This window comes from Podarcis raffonei, chromosome 3 (genome assembly GCF_027172205.1).
Source record: "Podarcis raffonei isolate rPodRaf1 chromosome 3, rPodRaf1.pri, whole genome shotgun sequence".
In the NCBI taxonomy this organism is placed as follows: domain Eukaryota; kingdom Metazoa; phylum Chordata; class Lepidosauria; order Squamata; family Lacertidae; genus Podarcis; species Podarcis raffonei.
The window spans coordinates 87844197-87870939 of record NC_070604.1 but is presented as its reverse complement, the minus strand read 5'-3'; the positions used below and the strand labels follow the sequence as shown (position 1 = coordinate 87870939).

General features: G+C 40.5%; 1 protein-coding gene across 1 annotated transcript in view; it reads right to left on the bottom strand.

The window, feature by feature from the left end:
• Positions 1-26743, bottom strand: part of DNAH8 (dynein axonemal heavy chain 8) — a 137533-nt gene that overhangs the window by 55028 nt on the left and 55762 nt on the right. Inside the window, exons 41-61 of the mRNA XM_053382927.1 lie at positions 26236-26397; positions 24628-24852; positions 23876-24048; positions 23311-23489; positions 15648-15835; positions 14856-14942; positions 14604-14711; positions 13722-13856; positions 12341-12502; positions 11245-11491; positions 10263-10504; positions 10029-10169; positions 9558-9795; positions 8344-8486; positions 7032-7166; positions 6545-6667; positions 4936-5149; positions 3788-3897; positions 2422-2585; positions 1888-2080; positions 862-984 (exon numbers count right to left, since the gene is read on the bottom strand). Of these exons, the coding sequence (XP_053238902.1) occupies positions 862-984; positions 1888-2080; positions 2422-2585; positions 3788-3897; positions 4936-5149; positions 6545-6667; positions 7032-7166; positions 8344-8486; positions 9558-9795; positions 10029-10169; positions 10263-10504; positions 11245-11491; positions 12341-12502; positions 13722-13856; positions 14604-14711; positions 14856-14942; positions 15648-15835; positions 23311-23489; positions 23876-24048; positions 24628-24852; positions 26236-26397 (3492 nt within the window). The remainder of the gene's footprint in view (positions 1-861; positions 985-1887; positions 2081-2421; positions 2586-3787; positions 3898-4935; positions 5150-6544; positions 6668-7031; positions 7167-8343; positions 8487-9557; positions 9796-10028; positions 10170-10262; positions 10505-11244; positions 11492-12340; positions 12503-13721; positions 13857-14603; positions 14712-14855; positions 14943-15647; positions 15836-23310; positions 23490-23875; positions 24049-24627; positions 24853-26235; positions 26398-26743) is intronic.

The window sequence follows — 26743 nt, the reverse complement described above, 5'->3', positions numbered from 1 at the left end:
GGGCGTGGTCCTAACCCTAGACTCACTGGGACGAGCAAGTTAGGATGTGGTGGATCCCCAACTCACCTGGCTGGTTTCTGGCTTAAGACCCAACTTGGTCACATGTATGCTGACCCAAATCCCTCATCCCAGCTCACTTGGGGCTTAGACAGTTGAGCTGAACTTGGTAGCTCTTAAGCCATGAATGAAGGGCACTCCAGGGGAATAGCATGGACAGGACCAAAAATGGGGATTTAGACTGAATCCTAAACCCATTCAGCTCAGTCACATGAGCTGGCAACCCGGTGTAAGTTACGCAGGCAAAAGGATGGTGTAACACAAATTGGATTTTAAAAGTTTGTTTCTCCACTGCCAGCAGTAGTTCCGCTCCTGGACGGAGTTTGGATCTGGTGTAGCCATATGCTCTATGCTATATGCTGACTTAATCTAAGATGGCACAATTTTTGCTGGCTCCCCGTATTTAGAATTGCTTCCTAAGGGAGCAGTCTTATGCCCCACTGCCGAAAAGGAAGGTCCTCCATTAGTGTAACCGGAGACCTTCCTGGTGTTACAGCAAAATGCTCCAATGCTGCTCCACCAGTGATGGGTCCAGAAATGGGAATTTTGGCAGCCAAAATTCTGAAGTTTTCTATGCCCTCCCCACTGCCTTTCTCCCAGCATGCCCTAGCCGTCAAGTAGTAAATTCCTTCTCACTGGAGTGAGTCAATGGAACGAGTGGGGCAGGCAAAAAGGGAAAAATAAAGCCACCATTCCCATCTTTTTTCCTGGCTGTGAGCTGGTAGTTGCTCTGTCATGACTCCCCCTCCCCCCACCAGTGCAGGAAATGAAATGAAGATTATAACTTTAAATAAGCATTCAGACCTTAACAAGATGTGTTATAGCGTCTTTAAAAAACACCAAATCCAGGAATCCACCTCTGACAGCTTCGTTATACTGCTTCTGATAGTACTGCAGTTTGTCAGATAAGAAGTCAAGGGATGGAATCTAAAAAAGAAGAAAATAAGGATAGCTTTTCCCCCTAAAAAAATAGTTTCAATAAATTAATGTAGAAGCATTTTTAAAAATATGAATAAAAGAAAATCATATGTCTTTGGAAAATGTCCTTAAGGGTTTACCAGTTTGTTTGTTTGTTTGTTTGTTTGTTTGTTTATTTATTTATTTATTTATTTATTCATTCATTCATTCATTCATTCATTCATTCATTCATTCTGTTCACATATCATATCCTAGAAATGATATGATATCAGCTTATTTTTCTCAGGATAGGATTTGTCAAAAACAAATTTCAGGGAGGTGTAGGTATATGTATTCCCCAGGACTGACTTAACTCGTGGGCAGTTCCGTATCTGAGAAGTGTTTATGTTGTTTATTCCACTAATGGTGCAGGAGGAAAAAGTCTGAGTGCAGGAAGTCCTGGTGTTGCCCCTGCCTGCCTTCCTCACCCTTGTTGCATTCCATTACAGGCAAATAAAAAAAGCAGCATAATACGTCTTTCTTATCCCCACCCCACCCCCTGATTCATCCAGTTGTAACTCTGAATTTCTTCTAGCAATAATCCACAATATTAGCAACATTTGGGATTATTTATAGTCAAGAGTATGGAACATTTTTCAGCCCAAAGGCTGCATTCCCTCGTGCATTCCAAAGGCATTCAGTCCAAGTACATTCATATAGCTAAAGCACTCCAGGAGAGCACATAGCAGGGCCAGTAAGTGAGGGGCATGGCCTGTGGACAGTCTTTGGGGACAGAGAGGCTTGGAGGCATGCATTTGATCCTGGGGCCTGAGAGTCCCCATGTTGGTCCTTGTATAGGTATCCATTACAGATCTGAGCATGCTATTGTTGGAACCCAATAAAGGAGGGGTTTGGAATTAAGTAAATAAATACCAATTCATAAATTTTTGGTGCTTCAAACACAAAATCTTCAGGCTCTTCACCAGTTGGCTCAGGCATATCCCGTAAAAAATCAACAAGATACGGTTCTTCTTCAATTATTGGTACCAGTTCTGAATCTACATGTTCTTCAATAACTCTAGAAAAGTTTCTTTCAAACCACGCTTCATCTTCTTCACAAACAAATCTAGAAGACACAATTCAGGTACGATGAATAGAAAGTTTCCGCTGTAGAAGAGTGAAAAGATGGCTAAAGATTTATGTGGGTGTGGGTGTCCCTCAGCTGTGGATTAGATCTACTATATATTTTGGGAAACTGTTTCTCCGTTCGTCCTCTATAGGTTCAGCAGCCTCTTGAGATAGTGTCACCAAACTCAGCACAAGGGTTCCCAAGGTGGGGGTGAAAGGCTTCATCACTGCTTGGGTGCCGGGAGCCATTTTGAATCAAGATGGCTGAACACAATGTCACACTGGCACGACTTCATCTCAGTGTTTGTAATTGTTCAATAAATAATATAATGATCATACCTGTCAGCAATTACTCTCGTGCATTCATGTTTAAATAGCGACAGGAGAGTCCTGAGGTCCGTACATTCTTCTGATTTTATAGTTAACATTCCTTGCCAAATTCTGGAAAGATCTCTCAGATTGAAGATGTAATGAAATTTGGATGGTGTGGGCAACATTTTCACCTAAAGCAAAAGCATATGAACAGGCATAAAAAATAAAACAGGGCCTGCACTGAGGTCTACAGGTTTGGTTTGTTTTTTAAATGGCAAACCTCATAAGGGCAGTAAAGGGACTTTATTTCACTGTATTATGGACCTCACATTTCCTTCCATTACCTCATGGTGGCATACATGGTTCCCCCACCTGATTTTATCCTTGCAACAATCCTGAGGTAGGTTAGGCTGAAAGTTGTTGATTGGCCCAAGGTCACTCTGAGCTTCACGGCTGAGTGGGGATTCGAACCCTAGGCTCCAGGGTCTTTGTACAACACTATAACCACTACACCACAATGGGTCTCCAACTACCAACCATCAATGAGCCAGAGGCACTTGTAATCTTGAGCTGTGACAGGATCTAGTGGAGTTCTCCTCACCTCTGCATTCACAGGATAAATGATACCTGGAGCATAGATCCTTCTGGCAGGGAGTAGGAAATGAAGCCAGCAATAAACACTGTGAACATGGACTTGTTTATGTAACAGAAAGGACCATTTGTGTCCCTCCATGTGCTGTTCGACTTCAGCATTCACCAGCCCTAGCCAGCATGGCCAATAGCTGGGGATGATGTGAGCTGGAATCCAGCAACACCTAGAAAGTGATATGTTTTTCATGCATTTGAGCAAATCTGAAGCTTCCCTTGGGTGATTCTATGCAGAGTGTGGGACAACTTCTTCATGAGTTTCAGACGACTAAGAAGTTCAAAGCAGCCCTACAACACTCACACTAAAAACAAGCAAAATAAGAGAATGGCTTGAGTGGAAACTGCCTGCCTCTTTGATGGTGGCTGATGGGAATTTTGAGGTCAAGAATTCCAATTCAATATGCAAATTCTAGTTTTGCAACCACAATTTCGCATTAAAATGTGATCAGAAGAAATAACTAAATATTAGCTCCAGGCTGTATGTTATTTTCAGCATTGATTCCTGCATCACAGAGGGTTGAACTACATGACTCTTGGGGTCCCTTCCAACTCTACAATTCTATGATCTGCTCATCTAGAACTAAGAATGGATGCACGGGTAGTTTCTTCCCCAATCAATTCCATTCCTTCCAACCATGGAAACCTTACAGAACCTATACACTACAGGCAATATATGAGCAGATTTTAATCCTGTGTTAAACCCATAAATAGGGAATATTTTTCAAATAATTATGTTCATCTTTACCTTAGTCCACTGCCACAAGATTCTGCCTGCTGACACTAATTTTGGTATCATTTCACATACTTCAGGCTTGAAATGTCTACATGAATGAAAGTATCCACAGCCAATTATCCCTGAAAAATAACAGTATATTGATAACCTTAACATGACTCCAAAATTATATATTCTCATGAAGGGCTGAATGCTAAACATACATCTCCAGGAACAATCTACAGCTGTACTTAACTTTAGACAAGTCAATAGCTACTGTTTTGATGCAAGAGAAATCAAAGAGAAGTCAAACATTTCATAAAACAGAAATTTAATAAAAAATTAATGGAAAAAAATAGTTTGAGGTGCCAAGCTAGATGCTGCTTGCCTTTCAAATGTTTTTGATTTTTGACTGCCTCCTTGTATGTGTTTATATTTCCTATTATGTATCAGACAGGCAACATCTCTAGTGTTGTATCAGTGCCTGTTGAAGACCTTCTGTCTTTCAATGTAACTTTTAAGTGTTTATTCCAGTCTTTATCTGTGTTGGCCTTGAAACAGTCTTTTTATATGAAACTGATGAACAGATGGGCAATGAAAGCGGATCGTGCAAGCCCTTAAGCCTGCCAAGAGAGTTATCCTATACTTCGAGGCTGGGAGGATGAGCTCTTGTCCCCATCCACTACTTTGTGGTCTGACGATCTCACTGCCCTGACTACTTTTGAGCATAAATCTCACAATCACAGATCTCATTTTGATACCTATTTGAACAAACAGACATATGTAGAAATTGTTTGTATACATGAAATTAGATAGATAGCTTTGAGATGTTTCATAAGAAGCAACAGAATAGAAATGAATGAATATTAAAATATATTTTATGTTGTGAACACTCCAGTGCTACTATCTTGAAGGAAGAACGTAGCATAAAACCTATATAACAAATAAATAAGTTAATACTTTTCTGCTTGCCTAGGCATTCAAATGATTTTATACAGAATGGCCTTAACTGTAGTTTTATGTCATGTCTGTAATACTTGGTGGTTGTTTTTTTAAGTCATTGTTTTTTAGAATTTCTGTTGCTTCAAGAAAGAGAGAAAGGAATTTACATTCTACACAGGGGCAACCTAGACAATTAATATAAAACGAATTCAATTTGAAAGTACTAGAAAAACATATACCAAAGATTTTGTCTATGGATGCATTGGTTGGCAGAGTGCAGTTAAAAACCGTAAACTGCCTTTTTAAGCGCTGTGGGATATCATTTCGACCGCCTCCTGGGTGAATCATTGCTGCTATTAACTGCACATCAACAATCGTAGTAAAGTCTCCAGGTTTATCCAAACTGTACATTCCTTCCATTTCCATCATCTGCCTCACTATTTCATTTGTTACCTATGGAATTAATAGAAGAAATGTTAACCATTCATTGAAAACAAAATACCAGAGATACACCCCTGCTAATTTAGCCAAATAATTTGTTACTTTATTCTAGGCATAGGGTAAAGTATTAAATATGCTACACTTGACAATGTCTATGCTTTTGTCCTATTTAAATCAATAAAATTTACATGGTACTTAAATTTCTGTTGGATGAATCACGCCATGTCGCATCTGAGGTGGTCAGTATTAGCAAAAAAATGCTAACAGTTCATATACATTAAGGCAACCTAGGATGATTCAGTCCCAAAACTGCACCTGCACCTGATTGGATCCAGATGTGATGGGCAATCAGGGTTCATTTGTCCTTTGCTGGTACCTAGCCCTTTAAGTTGGCCCTAATCCACACTACCAGGCACCAACCTCTGAATCAGTACAGTGGTACCTCTGGTTATGAACCTAATTCGTTCTGAAGGTCCATTCTTAACCTGAAACCGTTCTTAACATGAGGTACCACTTTAGCTAATGGCACCTCCTGCTGCCGCCCTGCCACTGGCGTGATTTCTGTCCTCATCCTGAGGTAAAGTTCTTAACCCAAGGTACTACTTCCGGGTTAGCGGAGTCTGTAACCTGAAGTGTTTGTAACCCGAGGTACCAGTGTAGATTCAAATTACAAAAAAGGCAATTGCAACCATCATTAGAAATAACTTTATGGCTGTCGCCAGGAGGCTCCACATGTGGAGAAGAAGGGTGGACATTCTCCATCAGCTTTCTGATGGTGGAGAAGGAGCCTGGTTGCTGTGACTTAGGAAGAATGAAGGGAGGGGAGACAGGGAGGGTATAAAAAGCCTCAGAGAGAAGGACAAAACCCAGTGAAGACTCAGGGAACAGGCTGGGCAAGCTGGATGCCTGAGGCTCTTCTACAGAGATTGGGGAGATATGGTCCTTGCTTCCCTGTGGGCAGCCTTCTGTAGGCTGTTTCCCTAAACCCCATTTGGTATGACTGAACAGGGAGTATCAACAGCTGCTAGTCTCCCCCTCTAACCCACCCACCCCTGCTTCTTTGGGGAGGCATAGGAACCCTGGATTTAAGCCTGCCCAAGGCACTGAAGTTCAATACTCTTCTTCGGGAAGAGCCTTCCATGGAATCCTGAGGCAGCTCTGGGCTTTGGGGAGACTGTTCCTGGGGTTTGGGGCTTCCTCCTGGGGATACTGAGCTAGGTTGACTTGGGCACTCTGAAGAGCTACCATCCCCCCCTTTTTTTTGACCCCTATGCCATGGAGGGCATGGAACATGCATCCTTTGATGTGCCCTTTCCCCAAGGTCACAGTACACCAGGCTTTTACTGACAACATTACAGAATGAAACAGTACTTAACGATATTACTATGCACAATTTTGTAACTCTACCTGATCTCCCCATTCATTAATAATTGGCATGTTAATATCATCAATGAATATTGTCATTTTTCTGCCGTTTGGCGGTCCATAGGTACTTCCCATCCGTTTGTCCACATAACTTTCTATTGTCCTCTTAACAATTAAAGAACACAAAAAGAGGGGAAAATATGTGAGTAATCGCCAAAGTAGTTTACAAATCCTTGTTTGTTTTTTTAAAAAAAACATTCTTAAAATGTGTTTTCCAATTTATGTAAGTTCTCAGATAAGTTCCCAAATAACTTGGGAGCATGAATATTGTTGGAACTTGGTGTTAAAAACAGAGAACAAGATCAGGGTTTGCATTCATTCATTCATTCATTCATTCATTCATTCTTATCCGTTTTCCCCTCCCCTCAAAACCAGGGCTAAAGGCAGCTACACTTAAGATTATTGCAAAGCATTTTAAATATTTCTGCAAGCACATCATGTAGAACTGATTATCAAACCTACAGCTTACCTGAAACATTCCAGGTTCTGTTGCTGAGGAAAAGTTTAAACATTTTGATAAATGTTCTTCAGGATCGTACTTTTTTAAATAACCTTTAATCATTACAGTCTTTGCTGTTCCTTGTTCACCAATAAGCAACACTGCCTGCAACAACGTTATGACAATTTATTATCAGGCTTGTATAATAAAGCTAATTCACTGCACAAAAATGGTTTGAAACAGAAATTTTACTATAATTATGTTGGTTTTCTTTCTAACCTACTATTTACTTTCACATTCTATTCAGGCTTCAGCCCTTACCAAAATATAAATCCAGTTACAGATAGGTAGCCGTGTTGGTCTGCCATAGTCAAAACAAAAAAAATTTTTTCCTTCCAGTAGCACCTTAAAGACCAACTAAGTTAGTTCTTGGTATGAGCTTTCGTGTGCATGCACACTTCTTCAGATACACTGAAACAGAAGTTGCCAGATCCTTCTATTGCAGTCGTTAAGAGTCGTCAACAGGCTCATCACAGCTATCTGCCAATCACCCATTCCCACCACCCTTCTGAGTAATACCCCTCCCCACCTTCTCACTATATAGAAGGATCTGGCAACTTCTGTTTCAGTGTATCTGAAGAAGTGTGCATGCACACGAAAGCTCATACCAAGAACTAACTTAGTTGGTCTTTAAGGTGCTACTGGAAGGAAAAAAAATTTTTTGTTCAAAATATAAATGGCAAAAACCAATATATTTTCATGGGAAAGAAAAGGGGAAGGAAGGACACCACAATCCTTTTGCTTATTGCTAACTCCCTTTTGAAACAATAATTGCTAAATCATCATTCGGTTAGGATTGGATCTGGGCATTTTCAATTGAGAGCTGTGACTGCTTAAATTTTATTTATTTATTGTTGCTGCTGCCAAAATTGGGGGTAGGGGTGGGGTTAAGTTGGGGGGGTACTGCTTGAGGGGAGGGCAAATCTGCACACCAAACCAATTAGCCACCCCTGGCCTATAAATCATTGTTTGGATTTAGACCTATATTGAGCAAAAGGCCACATATTCAATAGGGGTTTCCCAGTCCCCTCCTCCCTACTGCAAACCCCAGAATAGCCACTGCTGAAGTTAGGAGATGCCATGAGATGGGTCACAGGGGCTGCACTAGGTGGGTTTTGTTTGTTTGTTTGTTTTAAATCAAGCAGAGGCACATTTTCTGTGTCATCAATAGTCTGTGTTATTGCTGTTAATCATAGACACAAAAGGACATATATATAATAAGATAGTTTGGGCATAAAAAGGCATTACCTACTCATATTTTGCAAAGAAAATATGCACTTACTTTGTGTTGTTTCGCTATGGTATCCATTAAAAACTGGGTTCTGACATTGTCAACATTTGGAACCAGAATAGATGCATATTCAGGAACACTGTCTGTTGGATAAACATATTCCTGAACTTTTTTATTCCAATGATCCCAGTCACCTAAAAGTAGCAAAACAATGGTGGAAGAGCTCTAATTATTTCACTTCTTTTACCAGCAACTCCACAGTACTTCCTAGGGGACAAGGGATGACACAGAACCCATTGGACCTATTCTACATGGGATCAAAAGCCTTGGTGAATTAAAAGCCAACATCTTTTCTCATACTATTATGCTCAGTCACATGAATCTCCAGAGTGTTATCACATAGGTGATTTTGAGTCACTGGTGGATTCAGAATAAAGTTCATTCACTCCGTAGTGATCACTGTAAGGAAGAATGGCAAGAAATAAAAGGAAAGTTTTACACTTCCTAATTCTGCTTCTTTTAGGAAAGAAGTCTTAACAATCAAAACTCAGCCATTAGTGAGCTGAGCTCATCCATCGAACACTAGAGCCCTATTCAGGCATTCAGATTACTTACATGTAAATAATTGCATGCACACAAGCAAGAGAGAGGGAGCAGGTTTATACTGCTAATCTCCCCCAGGCCCCCACTCCAGCACATCATCTTACCCTCTTTACAGCCCTTTGTGAGTTAAAAGGCCAAGGTCTGAAGTAGGGCTGGCATGAAATGATGCAGAGGAATATGCAAGCTTTTGTCAAAATTCTGTTATGTTTCAGAGAGGAGAAAGAATTTCGGAAGAGTCGAAACTCAGAGCACTAACTGTATCAGGAGCCACCATTTTATTTACTTATTTCAGTAAATAAGTAAATTTCAGTTGTGTTTCGGGGAAATCAAAGTGACCTTCCCCTGTTGCTGCCACCTCTCACTGATGCAGTGGAGTTCTGTTCCTGGTCCCCGCATGTGTCAGCAGTGTGCACATAAGCTCACCCCACCCTCTTCCGGGTCCGAAAGGACTTGCACGTAGGCAGTCACGTGCCTGTACAGAGCCACCATCTCACCTTAGCTGTATTTCAGTTCATTAGTCCTCATTCATTTTTACATATTCGTTATGGCCAAATATAATAGCCTTCCTTTGGAAGTTTAGCGACATGCTGGAAAGAACATCTCCAGTACTGGAGGTTTGTGCACTTAATTATTAAAGCGCATTGCACTGCTTTTTCACTTACCATAATCAGCAACGTAGTACTCATACATTGTCTCTGAAGCACCTTTAGGAATTTGTGGCAAATCTATTTTGCTCTCATGGCTTCTTAAAAAGGCTTCCAGCTTTTCCCTGCTTTCCAGTTCTAAGAGGGAACCTAAACTCCACATCAGGCCAAACACAAATAATTTGTGAAGATGTGCCAAGCATGCAATACCACCTTCTTCCTTTGATGGTATCAAGCCTTCCAAAAGATTGATGGACTGAAAATATTTTTAAAAGGAAGAAAATGTTACACAGTGCTTAACTTTCTTAATCAAACTTAAATACAATTTTCACTTAAATTTCACTTCATCTCCGAGAAAAACTGCAATTTTATATCTATGGCTCTTAATGTTTTCCAAAAGATTGTCAGGAAGCAAGATTTCTATGCTTATTTCTTTAGAGGCAATCATGCATTGCTGTATGAACAACTGAGACAACAGTAACTATATACCTGCATGATATAGTTACACTCTAGAAGCTCCATTTTTGGACCAAGGTTTAATTTCATGTATGTATATGCGTCTTCAAACACTTTATCATATAAACCTAGCAGCACATCAGCTTCTTGTGTAGTACGAGTCTTTAGCCAACCCTGTAAAAAAAGTCAGAAAAACAGTTTTCATTTTTTAAAAACCCACACTATTTAAAAGAAAAAGAAAATTTGATCATCCCTGCAAAAGTGTACCTGCAATATTGGTCTCCAGCTTAGTGCAGAAGAACTGATATACACCATGCCCATTCTAGAAACTGTAGCAGGAGATGCATTTTCAATATTGTGAACTTCAAAGAGCAACTTGCAAGTCGGAGACATTGGAATTCGATCACCATTTGCTAAAGTGAGAGTCTTATTATCATCTAGCACTGAATTCAGATTCTCAATCCAAATCGCATCTACTGGGCCATCTAAAACCAGAAAAATATTCTCACCTGGAAACAAAGAGATATGGCTGAAATATGGAGGTTAACACTGAATAACAACAACAACAACAATTACAGGAAGGGTGCTTGTTGTTTAGATATTGAGAAGCATCAAAATGTCATTATCTCACCTGCTAGCTGAAATGACATAGCTCAGCGAAGGCTACACCACTGAGAGTGTTCCAATTGTGAGTTCCAGTTCTTAATTTAAGGCTGCACTGCACATCTTTAAGCACTATAGAAATCAATGTGTCTCAACCCTTAAATTGGAATAAATTTGCAGCATTGTCCCCATGAAATTTCACTAGACATTTTTTTTAAGAGCAAGGGTAGTATTCAATGATGTAATTCCATTAGGATTTCAGTTTTCACAGTGTAACTTCTCCTCTCCTTATGCACCCCCCACTGTCTCAAAATCTGCTCTGGTGGGCAGGGGAAATATCCAGAACAGAATTACGGGACATGCAGAAAGAGAAGAGAGGAAGGGAATTCCATTGCACAGCCAGAACTCCTTGTGCTAGTGGAACTACTTGGTTGGATACTGCCCTAAGATTATTGCAACTTTATATTAAATTAATATATAGTTTCTCAAGTTATCTTAATTACTTACTCAAGTTATCTTAATTATCTTTACTAGAACAGAGACCAATTAGTGCAGCTGCAAACAGAAGATCCTTTTCAGCGGTACGCTGAGAGATGATAATCACGTTCCCATATGCACTATATAGAACACACTATAGCTGGCATACCCTTTTTAGCCTTAAGCGTTTTTCTCCACAGTGTGGAAAAGATTCCATCTGTCCAGTCATTTGTTGCTGTATCCAGTTTACCAAACATTTGAGGCGCAGTAATAGCTTTTGGGTTCATACGCATTTCTCTGTGAGGATATCCACACTCCGTCATTGCCCTCATCAACATAGTTATAACAGTTGTTTTCCCAGATCCACTTGGCCCAAGTGTCATCAACCCATGGCGTACTTTGGAAGTTTCGTACAGCTAAAACAGGGAGGGAGAAAAAAGTGTGGCCAAATCAGAAATAACTATTAGGATTATCTGTGTTCTTATTGAGCTTGTTTTCCTAAGGACTTCCTCCTGAGCATGTCCCCAGTGCAAAGCAGGGAGGGAATGGGTACGTTTACCCGGGACTAGGCAAGGCAATTGCCACGAGAAAAACAATTAAGGTTAAATCTAGGTAGGGCTTGAGGACATTTATACAAACTTAATTCTCTGTATCTGTATGTGGTGTATCTAGATCTTACAAGAGATTTTAAGATTTGCTGAAGTCAATTAGAAACTGCATTGGTAGAGAACAAGGAATATTTTGAACCATGAGCTGTTGGCTTAGGCACCAGGCCCTCCTCCAGGAGAAAGAGAGAGAGAGAGAGAGAGAGAGAGAGAGAGAGAGAGAGAGATGCTATTGCCATCAAATAACAGGCAGTATACGTCAATACCATGAAAAATATGAAAGGTTCCCTGTGGAACGTCTTTCCTTCAGATGTCAAGGAGACAAAGAACTACACAACATTTAGAAGACATCTGAAGGCAGCCCTGTATCGGAAAGTTTTTTAATGTTTGATGTTTTATTATGTTTTTATATATGCTGTAAGCCGCTCAGAGTGGCTAGGGAAACCACTAGGGTGGGGTATAATAATCATTATCATCACTGCTTCTGGATAATAATGCACAACTATATGCACACCGCAAGTTACATAATGTGATACTTGGGTTGTTATTGGAGGTGAGGAAGGATCCTCTGAGACAGCTCGAATGTGGAAAATGTGATTTAGAGCAAAAATTCACATCTGTAGGTTCTGCAGTTTAAGTTTACGAGGTATACTGTAATACCTGGACAAGCTTAAGATTCCAAGGTGGATGGTTAATCAGTCCTGCCTCTTCAACCTGATTTGCAACAGCTGCCTGAAGGTCAACATATGTATTGCTGTCCAATACCAAGCCTGGAAAGAGATCGTTTATAAGACTAAGAAAAAGGGGTTCATCTTCATCTACCTGGAAAAATAAACAAAACACAATAATTGATGGATTTGTAAAGATGGTCACTGATCCAGATAAAATTAGTCATGCATCCCAATGAAAGAAATAAGACTTGCAATGGTTATGAAAAACTTGTTGTTGTTGTTTAGTCGTTTAGTCGTGTCCAACTCTTTGTGACCCCATGGACCAGAGCACGCCAGGCACTCCTGTCTTCCACTGCCTCCCGCAGTTTGGTCAGACTCATGTTTGTAGCTTCGAGAACTGTCCAACCATCTCATCCTCTGTCGTCCCCTTCTCCTTGTGCCCTCCATCTTCCCCAACATCAGGGTCTTTTCCAGGGAGTCTTCTCTTCTCATGAGGTGGCCAAAGTATTGGAGCCTCAGCTTCAGGCTCTGTCCTTCCAGTGAGCACTCAGGGCTGATTTCCTTCAGAATGGAGAGGTTTGATCTTCTTGCAGTTCATGGGACTCTCAAGAGTCTCCTCCAGCACCATAATTCAAAAGCATCAATTCTTCAGCGATCAGCCTTCTTTATAGTCCTGCTCTCACTTCCATACATCACTACTGGGAAAACCATGGCTTTAACTATATGGACCTTTATTGGCAAGGTGTGAAAAACTACTTCCACTAAATTCAATGGGTTTTAAGCATTATTAATTTACTTTAGGTAAAAGAAATAAAGCAGTAGAGTTTCACTCTTAATGATGTAAGACACACAGGAACCTGCCTTATACTGAGTAAGGCCACTAGTCCATCTACCTCAGTATTGTCTACACTGATTGACAACAGCTCACCAGGATTTCAGACAGGGCTCTGTCCTAGCCCTGCCTGGAGAAGATGCTGGGGACTAAACCTGGAATTTTATTCATGTACAGCAGATGCTCTGCCACTGAGCTACAGCTCTCCTCCTGAATTAGTCTTTTTTATTTGACTGTTTACAAAATTCAAAAGCCTATTTAAATAACAGAGTAAGTATAATCAGTGTTCACGAAAGTGCTTATAGAAAAGTGTTCATGCGTTTCTGTTCTTTTATTTATAAACTCAGTTCTGTCTAGTAGCTGTACAGAGTGGAGTGCTTTATACTCAATGAATGTGCGCCATGCCTAAAGATTTAAAATTAGTTTTAGAACATGAGGAATATTTGAAACACATCTGAAACAACAGCAATAAGAGAAAAATACATAGTAGCCACATTGTAAAGTATTCTCTGAAAATCTTAAATGGATGAGTTCTTACAAGTTTAGAGAGGTTCATGTCCCTTAGTCCTCTCATGACAGTACTCATTTCGCTGTCGTCGGGCCTTGCCCTCTTCTGAGATCCAAGAGTCCTCAACACTGAAAGAATATTTCTCAAGCCGAAATCATAGTGAACCTAAAAACGAAAACGACAAATGCTACAAATAGTAACATGGCCAGAACAGTGTGCTGAGCCATAATATTTCTAAAATGCAAAAACTCAAAATCCTAACCAGAGAAATTAAGAGAATGTACCAGAGCACTTTAATGTAATGAGAAAAGACAAATTTTGTATGTAAAAGGTATATAAAACAAAAGAAAGAGCAACATCCTGTGGTGAAAGGGGGCAACCAAACACTTTCAGGAAGGTCCCCACCAGGGCACGCTCTGAGGAAACCTGGAGAGGTTCTGGGCACTTCTGGGGCCGGAGGCAGCGACACAACGGACAATATGGAATATTGCTTTTCATCCCTGAACATATAGTCCAGAGATAATGTGGAGTGAAATGGTCACTCAAATGGTTTATCAAAGAGCAAATACTTTACAATATCCCGAAGGCATAAAACTTGATCACTATAATATCACATATGCTAGTCGTGTCAGGGTATAACCCTGTGGCGGGTCCAGGAAGCCTAGGACACAAAGAATGTCAGCCATCACAGACCAGCTCTGGTCAGAGAAGTGGCAACCAGCAAATAAGTCCCTTTGCAGAAATAGGCCACAGCAGTTAATGAAAGACTCCCTGGCCCCTACAAAGGTTTTTAGGTCAGGCTAACAAGTAAGAATTCTGGGGAACTAAGAGGTCCTGTTTCACTACTCTTTATTACCTATGTACCACTCATTGGTCTACAGCTATTGCACTATATTGGTGATGCAATATTACCTGCTTGGTAAGCTGCTCTTCACAAAGCTTATAGAGAACAAAGAACTTCTGAGCCAGTATGACATTCTCAATAAAGCCACAGCTTGCAAGTTTCACTCTCATGATTATCTGAAAAAGAATAGCACATTATTAAGAATTTTATTAATACTAGAATATTTTAAATAACAGAAAGAGCAAAGAGGAATGCATTTTTTTTTATTTTGTAAAGGTATGCAGCTGAGAGATATGTTGCCTAGGAGTGATAAATAGTACCTGTCTATCTGGAACCATCATTGCAACAGTTCTGAATTGAATTTTTAGGTTTTCTGGAAGTTCCTGGCGTCCAGCATACCCAGGATTCTGCAAATAAACACAAAATTTAGGGTAATTTCGTTCAGAGTATTTGGCATATGTCTCAACTTACGTGCACAATTGTGATTTATGGCATGCATCTATATCCTCTTTGAATTCAATTATTTATTATCAAGATTTGCGTCTTGCCCTTCACCCTAAGATCACAAGGAAAATTACCACAGGAGAAGAACAGATTATAAACCAAACATGGAATATAAATATAAATTTGAGATAGCTATGGCTATAGATATATGTGGCTTTTTTCAGCTGGAACTCACTGGAACTCAGTTCTGGCACCTCTCGGGTGGGCACCATTGCCATTATAAGAGAAAGAGGGAGGCATTCATGGTGAGTTCTGGCACCCCTTTTTCTAGAAAAATAGTGCATGCTCTCTCTTTCTCTCTCTCTCCTCACAGAGAGAGGAATATATATACACACAGGTATCTATATTCCTCATCTCCCTTTCTGCTTTCTATAGCATCTTAACTGACAAAGAGTTCTGGAGAACTCAAACGTTTCCCACAATTTCATAACATTTCTGTTTATCCTAATTAAGGTATTATAAATTTAATGTTTTCAAATATATTGCTCTGTTAGACAAAGTAATTAACCACAAAGGTAATTTATTTTCAAGTATATTGCAAAACAAAAATATGATTGATTTTCTCTCATCAATAAATTAAAAATGTGTACTTATCGTAATAAATTTACCATTGTCAGAAAAATTCCAAACTCTGGGTTTAAATCTACAACATCTCCATCGGAAAATATGAACTGTTTTTTCCTTTCTTTTCTTGCTGTCAAAATGATATAAATTTGTTGAGCTGCTACTGACAACACCGGTAATTCAATTCTGTTAAATTCATCAAAGCATCCCCAGGAGCCAGACTGTGCAAGTCCTAAAAGAGGAAAATGATTTTATTTTTTTTACCCTGATTATATCCTTTCTGTGGTTAAATTTTTTATTCTTCTATGTTGCCTGGGCAAGAGCTATATGCAGAGAAGAAACCTCAAAAGACTGCTTCTGGGTATGTACTGATGTTGTAGAAAAGTGATGGCAAACCATCTGCTGGCATCACCCACTGTCAGCATGTATTTGGAAGGCCATTTGTATGGTGTCTGCAAGCAACAGCACTTGCTCAAACATACCATTTAAAATGTTAACTTTCCCCAATATATACATACATACATCTGTCAAAAGACGTGAATGGGAAGAAAAGAGTGTGCACACTCACCAAGAGCGTATCATACCAATTCCTACAACTTTCCTGGGCATAGCTGTCAACTTTTTCCTTTTTTAAAGGGAAATTTCCTTATTCCGAATAGGATTCCTCGCAAGAAAAGGGAGAAGTTGACAGCTATGTTCCTGGGCAGCTACAGTATTCATAAGGAAAGAACTTTAAAGAAAATTAATGGTTTCTCAGGCCCAAAGCTCTGTAAGAGTGATGTCAGAATACCACATCTTGACTACTCAATTCAGCAATTTATTTTGCACGCACAATTGCTACAGCCCTCATACAAAAGCCTTTTTAGCCATCTCAGTGTTGGGGGCATGACATTTAGATCGGCCCTGTACTTCCCCAGAAACCTATAGTGTGTACGCCAGCCTTTGTCAACCTGGCATTCCCCAGGTGTTCTGGGCTACATCCTGCATTGGTGAGCCAGCACGGCTGTGTTGGCTGTGGCTGATGAGAATCGTCTCACGGCAGATAGAGATTAAACCTGCATGAATCTTACTGTTAAGTTGTGGGTGAACATATCAGACAACACAAAGATTCTTCAAACAGCTCTTGTTTATTCACAGGCCCGAACAGAACTGAACTGAAGGGTTCAGCCAGCCTGCTTATATAAAGCTCCACTAGGACGCAACAGTAACCATTTTCTGTAACTATCCAATCACTGACCGTCACTTTAGATCCCTTATTTGCATATGTGGACCTGAACTATCTACAGTATCCCCCTGCTGGCCCAGGGTGAGAACTTCAGTACATACCACTTACCTTGTGCAATCTTATACATGCCTGTTCAGAAGTAAATCCCATTGAATTCAAAGGGATTTACTCCCAGACAAGTGTGCATTGGATTGCAGCCTTAGGCAATGGATCTTTGAATCAGTAAATCTTCACTTCTGATCCAATATGAAATGCTTTCTTGTACATGCTACAGGTATTATAAATTATATTTATAATTATATTATATTATAATTATATTATAAAGGTGTAGAATTTGTTTTTCTTAACTTTTGCATGGCAATGTAATCTTCCTTCTCTTATCTTTTAAACACAAGTATCAAAGCTAAGACCATTTTAAAAAATGAATTACTCCTTAGGAAAAAAATTAGGGCAGTACGTTTCTAATTATGAAACAAGTATCTGTTTATTACCATTACAATTGGCTGTAGTACAGTATACTATATTGCAAATATATTTTAAATTCATATTACATTCAGCTTGCATCTTACAAACTGTTATTACATTTCTTAACTCAGTCTTCCATAAAAACTATTATTCTATCTTGCAATTTCCCCTTATCAGATATTGGCAGGCCAATCCTGCACATGTTTACTCAAGAGTAAGTCCCACTAAATTCAATTGGGCTTGCTCCCAAGTAAATTCTTGAATTGAATCTCTTTCCCTTGATTCCTCTTTGCTGCATTCAGGCTGTTAACTCCACAGGGCAGGAACCTTGCAGCTCCATAAACATGTACTCAAGAATTACCACTGAGTTCAATGAGACTTACTCTCATATAATCATGGAACTTTGAAGTGTCAGGCATAGCTCTAATGGCTTTAGCCCAAACATAGCAGAGTTTTCCTGCACAGCGAAGAAGCTAGTTGAGGTGGAAATGACTAGTCAGCTAGACTCAGAATAACTATTTACAGGATTTATTAAAAGGAAAAAATAAAACCAGCAGAGTTTCTGCATACAAAACAAAGCAAAATAAATCCTTTCTTTCTCTCTCTCTCTTAACCATACACAGCACTCCTACTCCTAACACACCCCACATCACACTGTCCTAGCAATCCCTAGATAACAGAGTTGAGTGCTGGTCGTTAACCAATCAGAGTAAGTAGTTTCTAGGTCAAGCTGACCTTGGCTTTCTGCCAAGAGTAAATTGACACTGCCTTGAGTTAATTGTGTGAAGCCAGAATCTGTAAGTTTCCCATGAGAACCAATTAACAGAAACTCAACACCCCCTCACAGATTCTGCTGGACAATTAACATCAAATACACCTATGTAGGAGATTATTTTTCCAGCAAACCTAAACCCTTGCACATTCGTTTGTTCTTTACCTTTGCCAATGGTTTAGTTAACACATCTGCTACATTTTCTTCACTTGATACATAAGTACAGGTGATTACATTGTCTTGTACACAGCAACGCACATTGTGGTATTTTACAGAGATATGTTTGGAACGCGATTTGAAACCCTCTGTTTTACTTAAGGTTATACAAGCTTGATTATCAATGTAAACTTGTACTGGTTCTCCACAATTTACTTTTAAATCTGTTAACAAATGCTTGAAATAAATCACCTCGTTGCACAATTCACTCAATGCGGCGTACTCGGATTCCGTTGATGACACACTTACAACGTCTTGCTTGCGTGACCGCCAGCTGATTAAAGCTCCACCGACCATTATGACCAGTCCTGTGACAGATTTTCTATCCGGCAAATTTCCCCAGTCACTATCACAGTAGCAACTCAACATTTCATCCTCTGAAGAATTTAATTGTAACATATAGCCAATTGTCTGTTTGAGGTATCTCAGAACTTGTTTTACCCCTTTCCAGGCATTTAGTGTGGGTTTTGAGACCAATCTACTTAATATGCCTACTGCATAGCTAATATCAGGTCTGGACCATTGTGCTAGATACAATAAACTTCCAATTACAGAATGATATACATCAGGATGTTCAAATTCAGGACTCTCGTCTGTATGAAGTGTTTTTATGAAACCTGGATCCATAGGCACCACTGCCCCTTTGCAATCCTGCATCCTGTATGTAGTCAGTAGTTGTTTAACTTTGTTCTGCTGACTAATTAGGCAGCTGCCATCTTGGGCCCAGCACACTTCCAACCCTAGATATGTCCTAACCGGGCCTAAGTCTTTGCCCCCTCAGGCGCTGCTACTGGTGTAAAGACCTTGTGCTCATTCAGAGAGGACATCTCTTCCTCCATTGCCAGTTTCCAGAGCTCTGCCTCCTCTTTTGGTAACTTTAACACCTCCTGAAAACTCTTGGGTTCTGCAATCACACTAAACACATTTGCAGTATCTGGAGAAAAACGCACTGGAGGCACTCCTTTGTTTTGTCTTTTAGATCTTCTGGGAGAAAATTTTTCTTCTGACCCACTTTCCTCCTCAGAACTATGACCTCTCTTTTGTTGCTTAACAACTGGTCTTTGGGCAACTCCACTTTCTTGAGAGCTCTTATCTGAACTTTCCTCCCCCTCAGACTCTGATTCTCTATGTTTACCTTCAGAGTCATGAAACTCCTGGGAAGGTTCAAACCAAACCTCACTATTGGCATGTAGTCTCTCCCAGCCACTATGTTCACAAAAACTGGCATTCCTGGAGATCACAATGCCATTTGTCCCTTCAGCAAAACGGAAACCTTTTCCCAGCTCCTGGTAACCCACAAACACTAACTGTTTGGTCTTAGGATCTCCCTTCTTCCTCATTTGTTTTGGAATTAACACCCAGGCTTTTGATCCAAACACATGCAAATGGTCAATTTTGGGTTTTTTCTGAAACAATTTAAAGTACGGGGTTGTACCTATTGTTTGATGAAAGAGCCTATTTTGGAGATAACACGCGGTGAGCATGCTCTCCCCCCAATAAGACATGGGCAAATCAGCATCATCAAGCATGGCAAACATCATGTCTTGTAAAGATCTGTTTTTTCGCTCTGCAACGCCGTTCTCCTCTGGGGAAAAAGCGTTCGTTTTTCTATGCCCAATGCCACGCTTTTGTAACCAATCTCTAAAAGCATTTGACATAAATTCGCCACCTCTGTCCGTCTGAATCCTTCTGAGTTTAATGGACAGAAATCTTTCCACAGATGCCACCCAGCCTTTAAACTTAGTGAACACGTCACCCTTATTCTTCATGGGAAAAACCCAAGAATAACGCGTGGCGTCATCCACAATTGTTAATGAAAAACGCGATCCACCCCTGCTTACAGCAAACGGACCAATTACGTCCATGTGAACCAGCTGTAGCGGTGACTCACTAACTCTGTCACTTCTGGGGTAAGAGACTCTGTGGGTTTTAACCTTTTTACAAACATTGCAATCAAGGTACTTGTTACAACTCTTCAAATCACCCCCATCAGCCAATTCTGACATTTTTAGTACACTTTTCCAGCAAGCATGCCCCATTTTCCTATGCAATAAGTGCACACAGTTGTCATGTATAGCTTTGTTATTCACTGCAGGCTGAGATTTACTGACTACTGCTGCAACTTGAGATCCTGCTTTAAGCCAAAACAAGCCTCCCTCTGACTTAGCAGTGCCTAAAATCTCACCAGCCTTCTTAATAATGCAACTGTCTCCTTCAAAATACACTTTAAACCCAGCTTTTAGCAAACAATCTACAGACATCAGATTGCTCCTTAACGACGGCACACAAAGTACATTTTGCAGGCATTCACGAAGACAAGGAACAAAAACTGTACCCCCCGAAATCACATCGGAAGTACTTCCGTCTGCTAGAGCCACCTGGCTGCGCTGTGCTGAGTTCTTGGAAACAAACAATTCATCTGAATTTACGATGTGCCGAGACGCTCCCGAATCGACCACCCAGACAGCTTGTTTCTCATCAGCAATCTTGACCTCGGCGGTCACCAGTTGAGCCGACTGTTTTCGTTTGAAGAACTTCTTTTTCCGCTGCTGCTGCTGATGATGATGATCTCGTCTCTGCTCCTGCACCGGCAACTGAGACTTGACCAACTCAGGACATTGTCGTTTTAGATGCGCTGAAGACCCACATCGGAAACAACGCCTAACAGCAAACGCTGACTCCTCACCGGTACGCTGCTCTTGCTTCACCCCTGGCACGGCATGAGAACTCCTTCCAAACCGCCCGCCTGTAGAAGCCTCTGCAGCCAACGACCTTTCTTGCCTCTTCTGCCACTCTTCAATCAAACGCCCAGTAACGTAACTGACTGATAAATCACGCTCCTGTATGCCTTCTAGAGACAAAACTAAATTATCCCAGCTTTCCGGGAGAGAACTCAAAATAATAGCCACCTTCTCCTGCTGGTCTAATGCACAGTCTCTTTCCTGTAGCGCAGCAAACTTTAACTGTAAACTGTGTAGGTGTTCCTGCATTGTAACCCCAGGCTGTAACATTGCCTTGTACAATGCCTTGCGAATGAACAGCTTGGAAACCGCTGTCTCACGCACATGGAGTTCTTTAAGTGCTTGCCACACACCTCTAGCTGTCTTGATTCCCCTCACATACGGCAACTGGGAATCTTCCAGCCCCAAGACAATTGTGGCCCTTGCTCTTTGGTCTTTATCGAGATCTTCATCATCAGGCTTCGCAGGAAACTTACTCACCACTTGCCAGAGACGATCCCTCTGCAGCACTGCCTGCATGCGTTCCGACCACAGCAAGTAATTGGAGTCATTCAGACGCTCAAAAGCCATCTGAACTGGTTGTGAGGCCATCTTGAGAGCGATGTCCCTGGAACCCAGAACCAGCTACTCACGACCACCGAGAGAGAAAACAGGAACCACAGCACCCAGCACTCACACGCTGCAGCTGTTGTCCTTGTGTCCGCTGCGTCACCAGCTCACCACAGTCAGGAACCAGCCAGTGTCCATCTGCTGCACCAACAGGAACAACAACTTCTGGAACTACTGGAACCAACGCCGTTGATGCTGACACCACCGCAACTCAGGCTGGCAGCACAATACCCATAACCTCATGGAACTTTGAAGTGTCAGGCATAGCTCTAATGGCTTTAGCCCAAACGTAGCAGAGTTTTCCTGCACAGCGAAGAAGCTAGTTGAGGTGGAAATGACTAGTCAGCTAGACTCAGAATAACTATTTACAGGATTTATTAAAAGGAAAAAATAAAACCAGCAGAGTTTCTGCATACAAAACAAAGCAAAATAAATCCTTTCTTTCTCTCTCTCTCTTAACCATACACAGCACTCCTACTCCTAACACACCCCACATCACACTGTCCTAGCAATCCCTAGATAACAGAGTTGAGTGCTGGTCGTTAACCAATCAGAGTAAGTAGTTTCTAGGTCAAGCTGACCTTGGCTTTCTGCCAAGAGTAAATTGACACTGCCTTGAGTTAATTGTGTGAAGCCAGAATCTGTAAGTTTCCCATGAGAACCAATTAACAGAAACTCAACATAAACATGTACTCAAGAATTACCACTGAGTTCAATGAGACTTACTCTCATATAAGTGGGTAGAGGAATTGAATATTGTTCTTATTTTCCAGTTTAAGAATTTTAAAAACACACAGGTTCCAGTGATAAAGATTGGTATGCACTTAACTCCAGATGTTGCTGAACCATGTATTTTGCCGTTTTATATTCTGATTTAATAAAATTATTATTATTATTATTATTATTATTATTATTATTATTATTATTATTTGTATCCCGCCCATCTGGCTGGGTTTCCCCAGCCACTCTGGGCGGCTTCCAACAAAAACCAAAAATACACTAAAATGTCACACATTAAAAACTTCCCTGACTTCAGGTGTCTTCTGAATGTCAGGTAGTTGTTTATCGAGAAGGCCCTCTGCCTGGTTCCATGTAGCTTTGCTTCTCGCAATGAGGGAACAACCAGAAGGCCCTCGGCGCTGGACCTCAGCGTCCAGGCAGAATGATGGGGGTATTTAGGGATTTAAAGGTCAACACCAACACTTTGAATTGTGGTCAGAAACGTACTGGGATTTTATCCTGTGAACTGCCCTAAGACCTGCAGGTATAGGGTGGTATATAAATTAAATAAATAAATAAACTCCAGCTCCCACAATTGCTGATCATTGGCCATATTGGCTGAGGCTCACGGGGGTGCAGAATAGGGAAGCAGTTTCCGAAGCAGGGTTGGGAGGGTGAAAAAGGGCTTAGAAGTTGCACAGGGTAGAAAGGAGAAGGTCTAAGGAGTTTCCATGGGGTGGCGAGTGAAGGCTTGGTGAGCAGCATGAACAGGGGGCAGAATCCCCCTTTTATCACCATATTTATAGTTCCCTAACAATTTTTCCATACACTGGCTTAGGCAGATACTGTGGCAGACAGTAACTACAGTATCTGATGAGCGTATATCAAACACCAGTGGTGCACTAAACGCTGTTAATTCCATTACTCCTTTTCAATATGTCCAACAAGCCAGGCCTTACCTTTGAAAATACGGCCCAGTCCTCTGAAATCCATTTGATCTGAGCAGTTAAATACGACTACGTATTTCCCCAAAGCTTTCCCCATGTCTTTCGTTGTTTCTGTTTTGCCGGTGCCAGCAGGTCCTGCTGGAGCTCCTCCCATGTTCATTCCCAAAGCCTGAGCTAAAGTAATGTAGCATCTGTAAATGTAAATCCAGATCACTGCAGTATGGAATAAGGATGCGTACGAATACAATGCAATTGAACCTCACTCTACATGTTGAACTTGGGTAACACACAAGCCCCCATTCAGCAGCAGTGGCAAAAGGATCAGGTACCCACTATGGAGCTCAAAGATTCTCAGACTCTGCAAGTCTATGATAGGTCCCTTGCAGTAGGAGGGAGGGGAGATGGTCAGAGAAATGCAAGAGCGCTGCTCTGCCCTTACTTCCACACTGCTGGCAAGAGGCTGGCAGAATTTTGGATGTGGTAGTTCAACTGCCTTCAGTTCTCCCTCGCCTTGACCATTTAGGATTGTTATCATTATTAAATTATAGATAATACGTAACGAATCCACTCTTCTTACCTGTCTGTCAGTGGTGTTATAACCAGCCGATCTGTGCATCCCAGAAATTCATTTTGATAAACAAAATCAACATCCGTAATCGACACCAATGTTTGATCGAGATCTTCCTTAAAATAAAATCTGGACTGCTTCAACCATTCAAAATCAGTCACTGATTTTATATGCATTTTAACCTTTAAAAAGAAACATTAATTATATCAAAACAGTACAGAAGTATAATTCACTTGATTAATTAAAAAGTTACTCCATTAAAATTATTCCTGCTATTTTTTCTCTCCTAATACTTGTTTCTAGTAACTAAGAGCATTTTTTTGTTCTGATTTTTTTTCTCACCATACCTTTTCTACTTTTGTGCTTTAGTATACTGATTAATTATGTTGTTTTCATTCTCTATTCCTCTCCCAGCCAAGGCCTTAATGACTTACTGGGCAGCACTTCTTCAATTAAGTACTTGCCAGCCACCATTAGAAGTTTACGCCAGCTTTGGGCTAAATATGTACAGGTTTAGCCATCCTGTGGTGGATGTTTAAGAAACAGTGCATGTTAACTGCTTACATCTAACCATGGCCCAATTACTCTTCAGAGGAGAAAAATCTAAGGGAACTCTAGTGACTGTCTTTCACCTCCTTCTTGGAGACTGTGATTCTCTCACACAATCCCAGCCAGGCCAAACAGTGATATTGGATACATAGCAAACTTGGTAAGTTAGACATGAACTACATTAAAGATGTCAGCTAACATTTATACTTTACCAAGTCATCAAATATATCACGCTGATGCACATGAATAGTAATGAGGGTTTCAAACTTCACTCTGTCAAACTTCGTAAGATCATGAGTTGTCTGGCCAATAAGTGTATTCAGAATATCCAGAAATTTCTGATTTGTTACTGACATTATTTTCCTATCATCTTTTGCATTAGTTAATGCTTCTTCTGAATCGTGTGTCCACAGCATCTGAATTCCCAGCAACCCTACCTATAATAAATTTAACAAATAAAATATGTGCATGAATATTTATAGTGCATTCCAGCTCATACTTTTAAACTATAATTTAGAGTGATTAACTAGAACGATTAACAAATGCGGTTTTGATATGGATTTTCCTTTGGAGGCGGGAAGTAAATCAGGAAGTTTCAAGGGTCCTCTTCTCTATCATCATTTTCACATACATTCAGTAAAGTCCATAAGCAACCCTGTAAATTCCTTTACCATATTGCCATAGTGAAGCACAGAAACAATTAATAATATTTTCTTTAGAAACCGTCAAAGGTAAAACAGTCAGGGTTGTTGTTCTTTATGTCACAAGTATGACTCTTCCCTGGAAGTAAGAAACAGGAGGAAGCACATCTGAAAGCTTATCATGAAGCTTCAAGTGAGAAGGAACTTTGACATCTGGAATACTCACTAAGAACAGCCTACAATAACACTGTAAAAACAAAGAATGACAGTGGCAAATACGACAATGGACATGGCCAGCAAATTCCAGCTACCCTTCCATCCCCAGTAATATGGGGGCTTGTCACCCACAAATAAATGGGTGACTTACAACTTTATAGTGAGCATTATTGCTGCTTCATTGGGTATCAAGGTTCATGGAAAAACATTTGTCTTCCTGGGCCCTGATCTTGAAAAGAACAAGCTCTGTTCAGGGGTCCTTTACCTACCTTTTAACCTACTAGTAGTTGGAATATTTGAAAAGAACCAGGTTTACATCTGTACTTTGCACTGAAGTTTACAGCGTGACCTCGGACCAGTCACCCTCCCTTAGCCTAACCTGCCTCCCAAAGTTTTTGTGGGAATAGAACGAGTGGGGTGAGGAGAGAACCATGTAAATGCAATGCAATGCATGAATGAATAAACAAATAAAAATATTTTATGCTGCTATTCAGTAAATTGAACTTGATGGCCCTCCATAAAGCAGCAGATCACAGCATAGGACTGGGGACTCACAGCCTCTCTCCATTCTGTCTTCTCTAAAAACTACCACTTAGCTATAAAATAAATAAAGCAACCACTATCAACATCTTTTCAGATCATTCATTACACCTGTTGAATCACATACAGGATATGTCCCTCAACAAGTACACCACATCAATTAAAGGAGACAAATAATATTGCGCACACACAAGTTAATGTTAAGCAATTATAAATACCATTGATTTCAAAAGGGACCTTAAAGTGGGTAGATGTGCCTATTACTTATGACTACTGTATTTATTCTCACAAATGGCTAAGTCTCAATCCAGAAAAATATGTGCATATTGACAAGCTTTTTCATTTTGTCTTTCAGCATGCAAACCTAGTCTTTTCACCTCAGGCCATCATAGCTGGATCTTACCTGCTTTCCAGACTTCTCACCTGTGCAGGAAAATGGTAAAGAAAGTTCAGTAGCTGGTACCCTGGATCACTAATCTGATAAAAGGCTGCCCGAATGACACAGTGTAATGAAGACTGTTGCATTTTCAGTAGATCCATCAGCCAGAGCTCTACAGGTCCTTTTGCATTTACTGGGGTGTCCAACTGAAAAATTAAAAGTTGTGTATTAATTATTCAAAATGGGGTTTACAGTCTCTTTAGTTTGATTGAGAAAGGAGACAATGTACTAACTGGTGAATACCAGAAGTTTGTTCATTTCTTCTCAGGAATAAGGTAGGCAAATCAAACTGGATTGTAATGGGTATGAGTTACTCGTGCGTAAACTGGCGCCTCTCTAGGCTAATTTGCCTTGTTAAACCTTTCTGACTGCACAGCCCTTCTCATCGTGGCTGCCTCAGTCGCTAGCAGAATCCGTCAGTGGGCGTTTCTTAAACCTCTTCCAACATAAAAGCTGTTTGACACCCAGTCTCCTCCTCCTCTCACTGCGCGG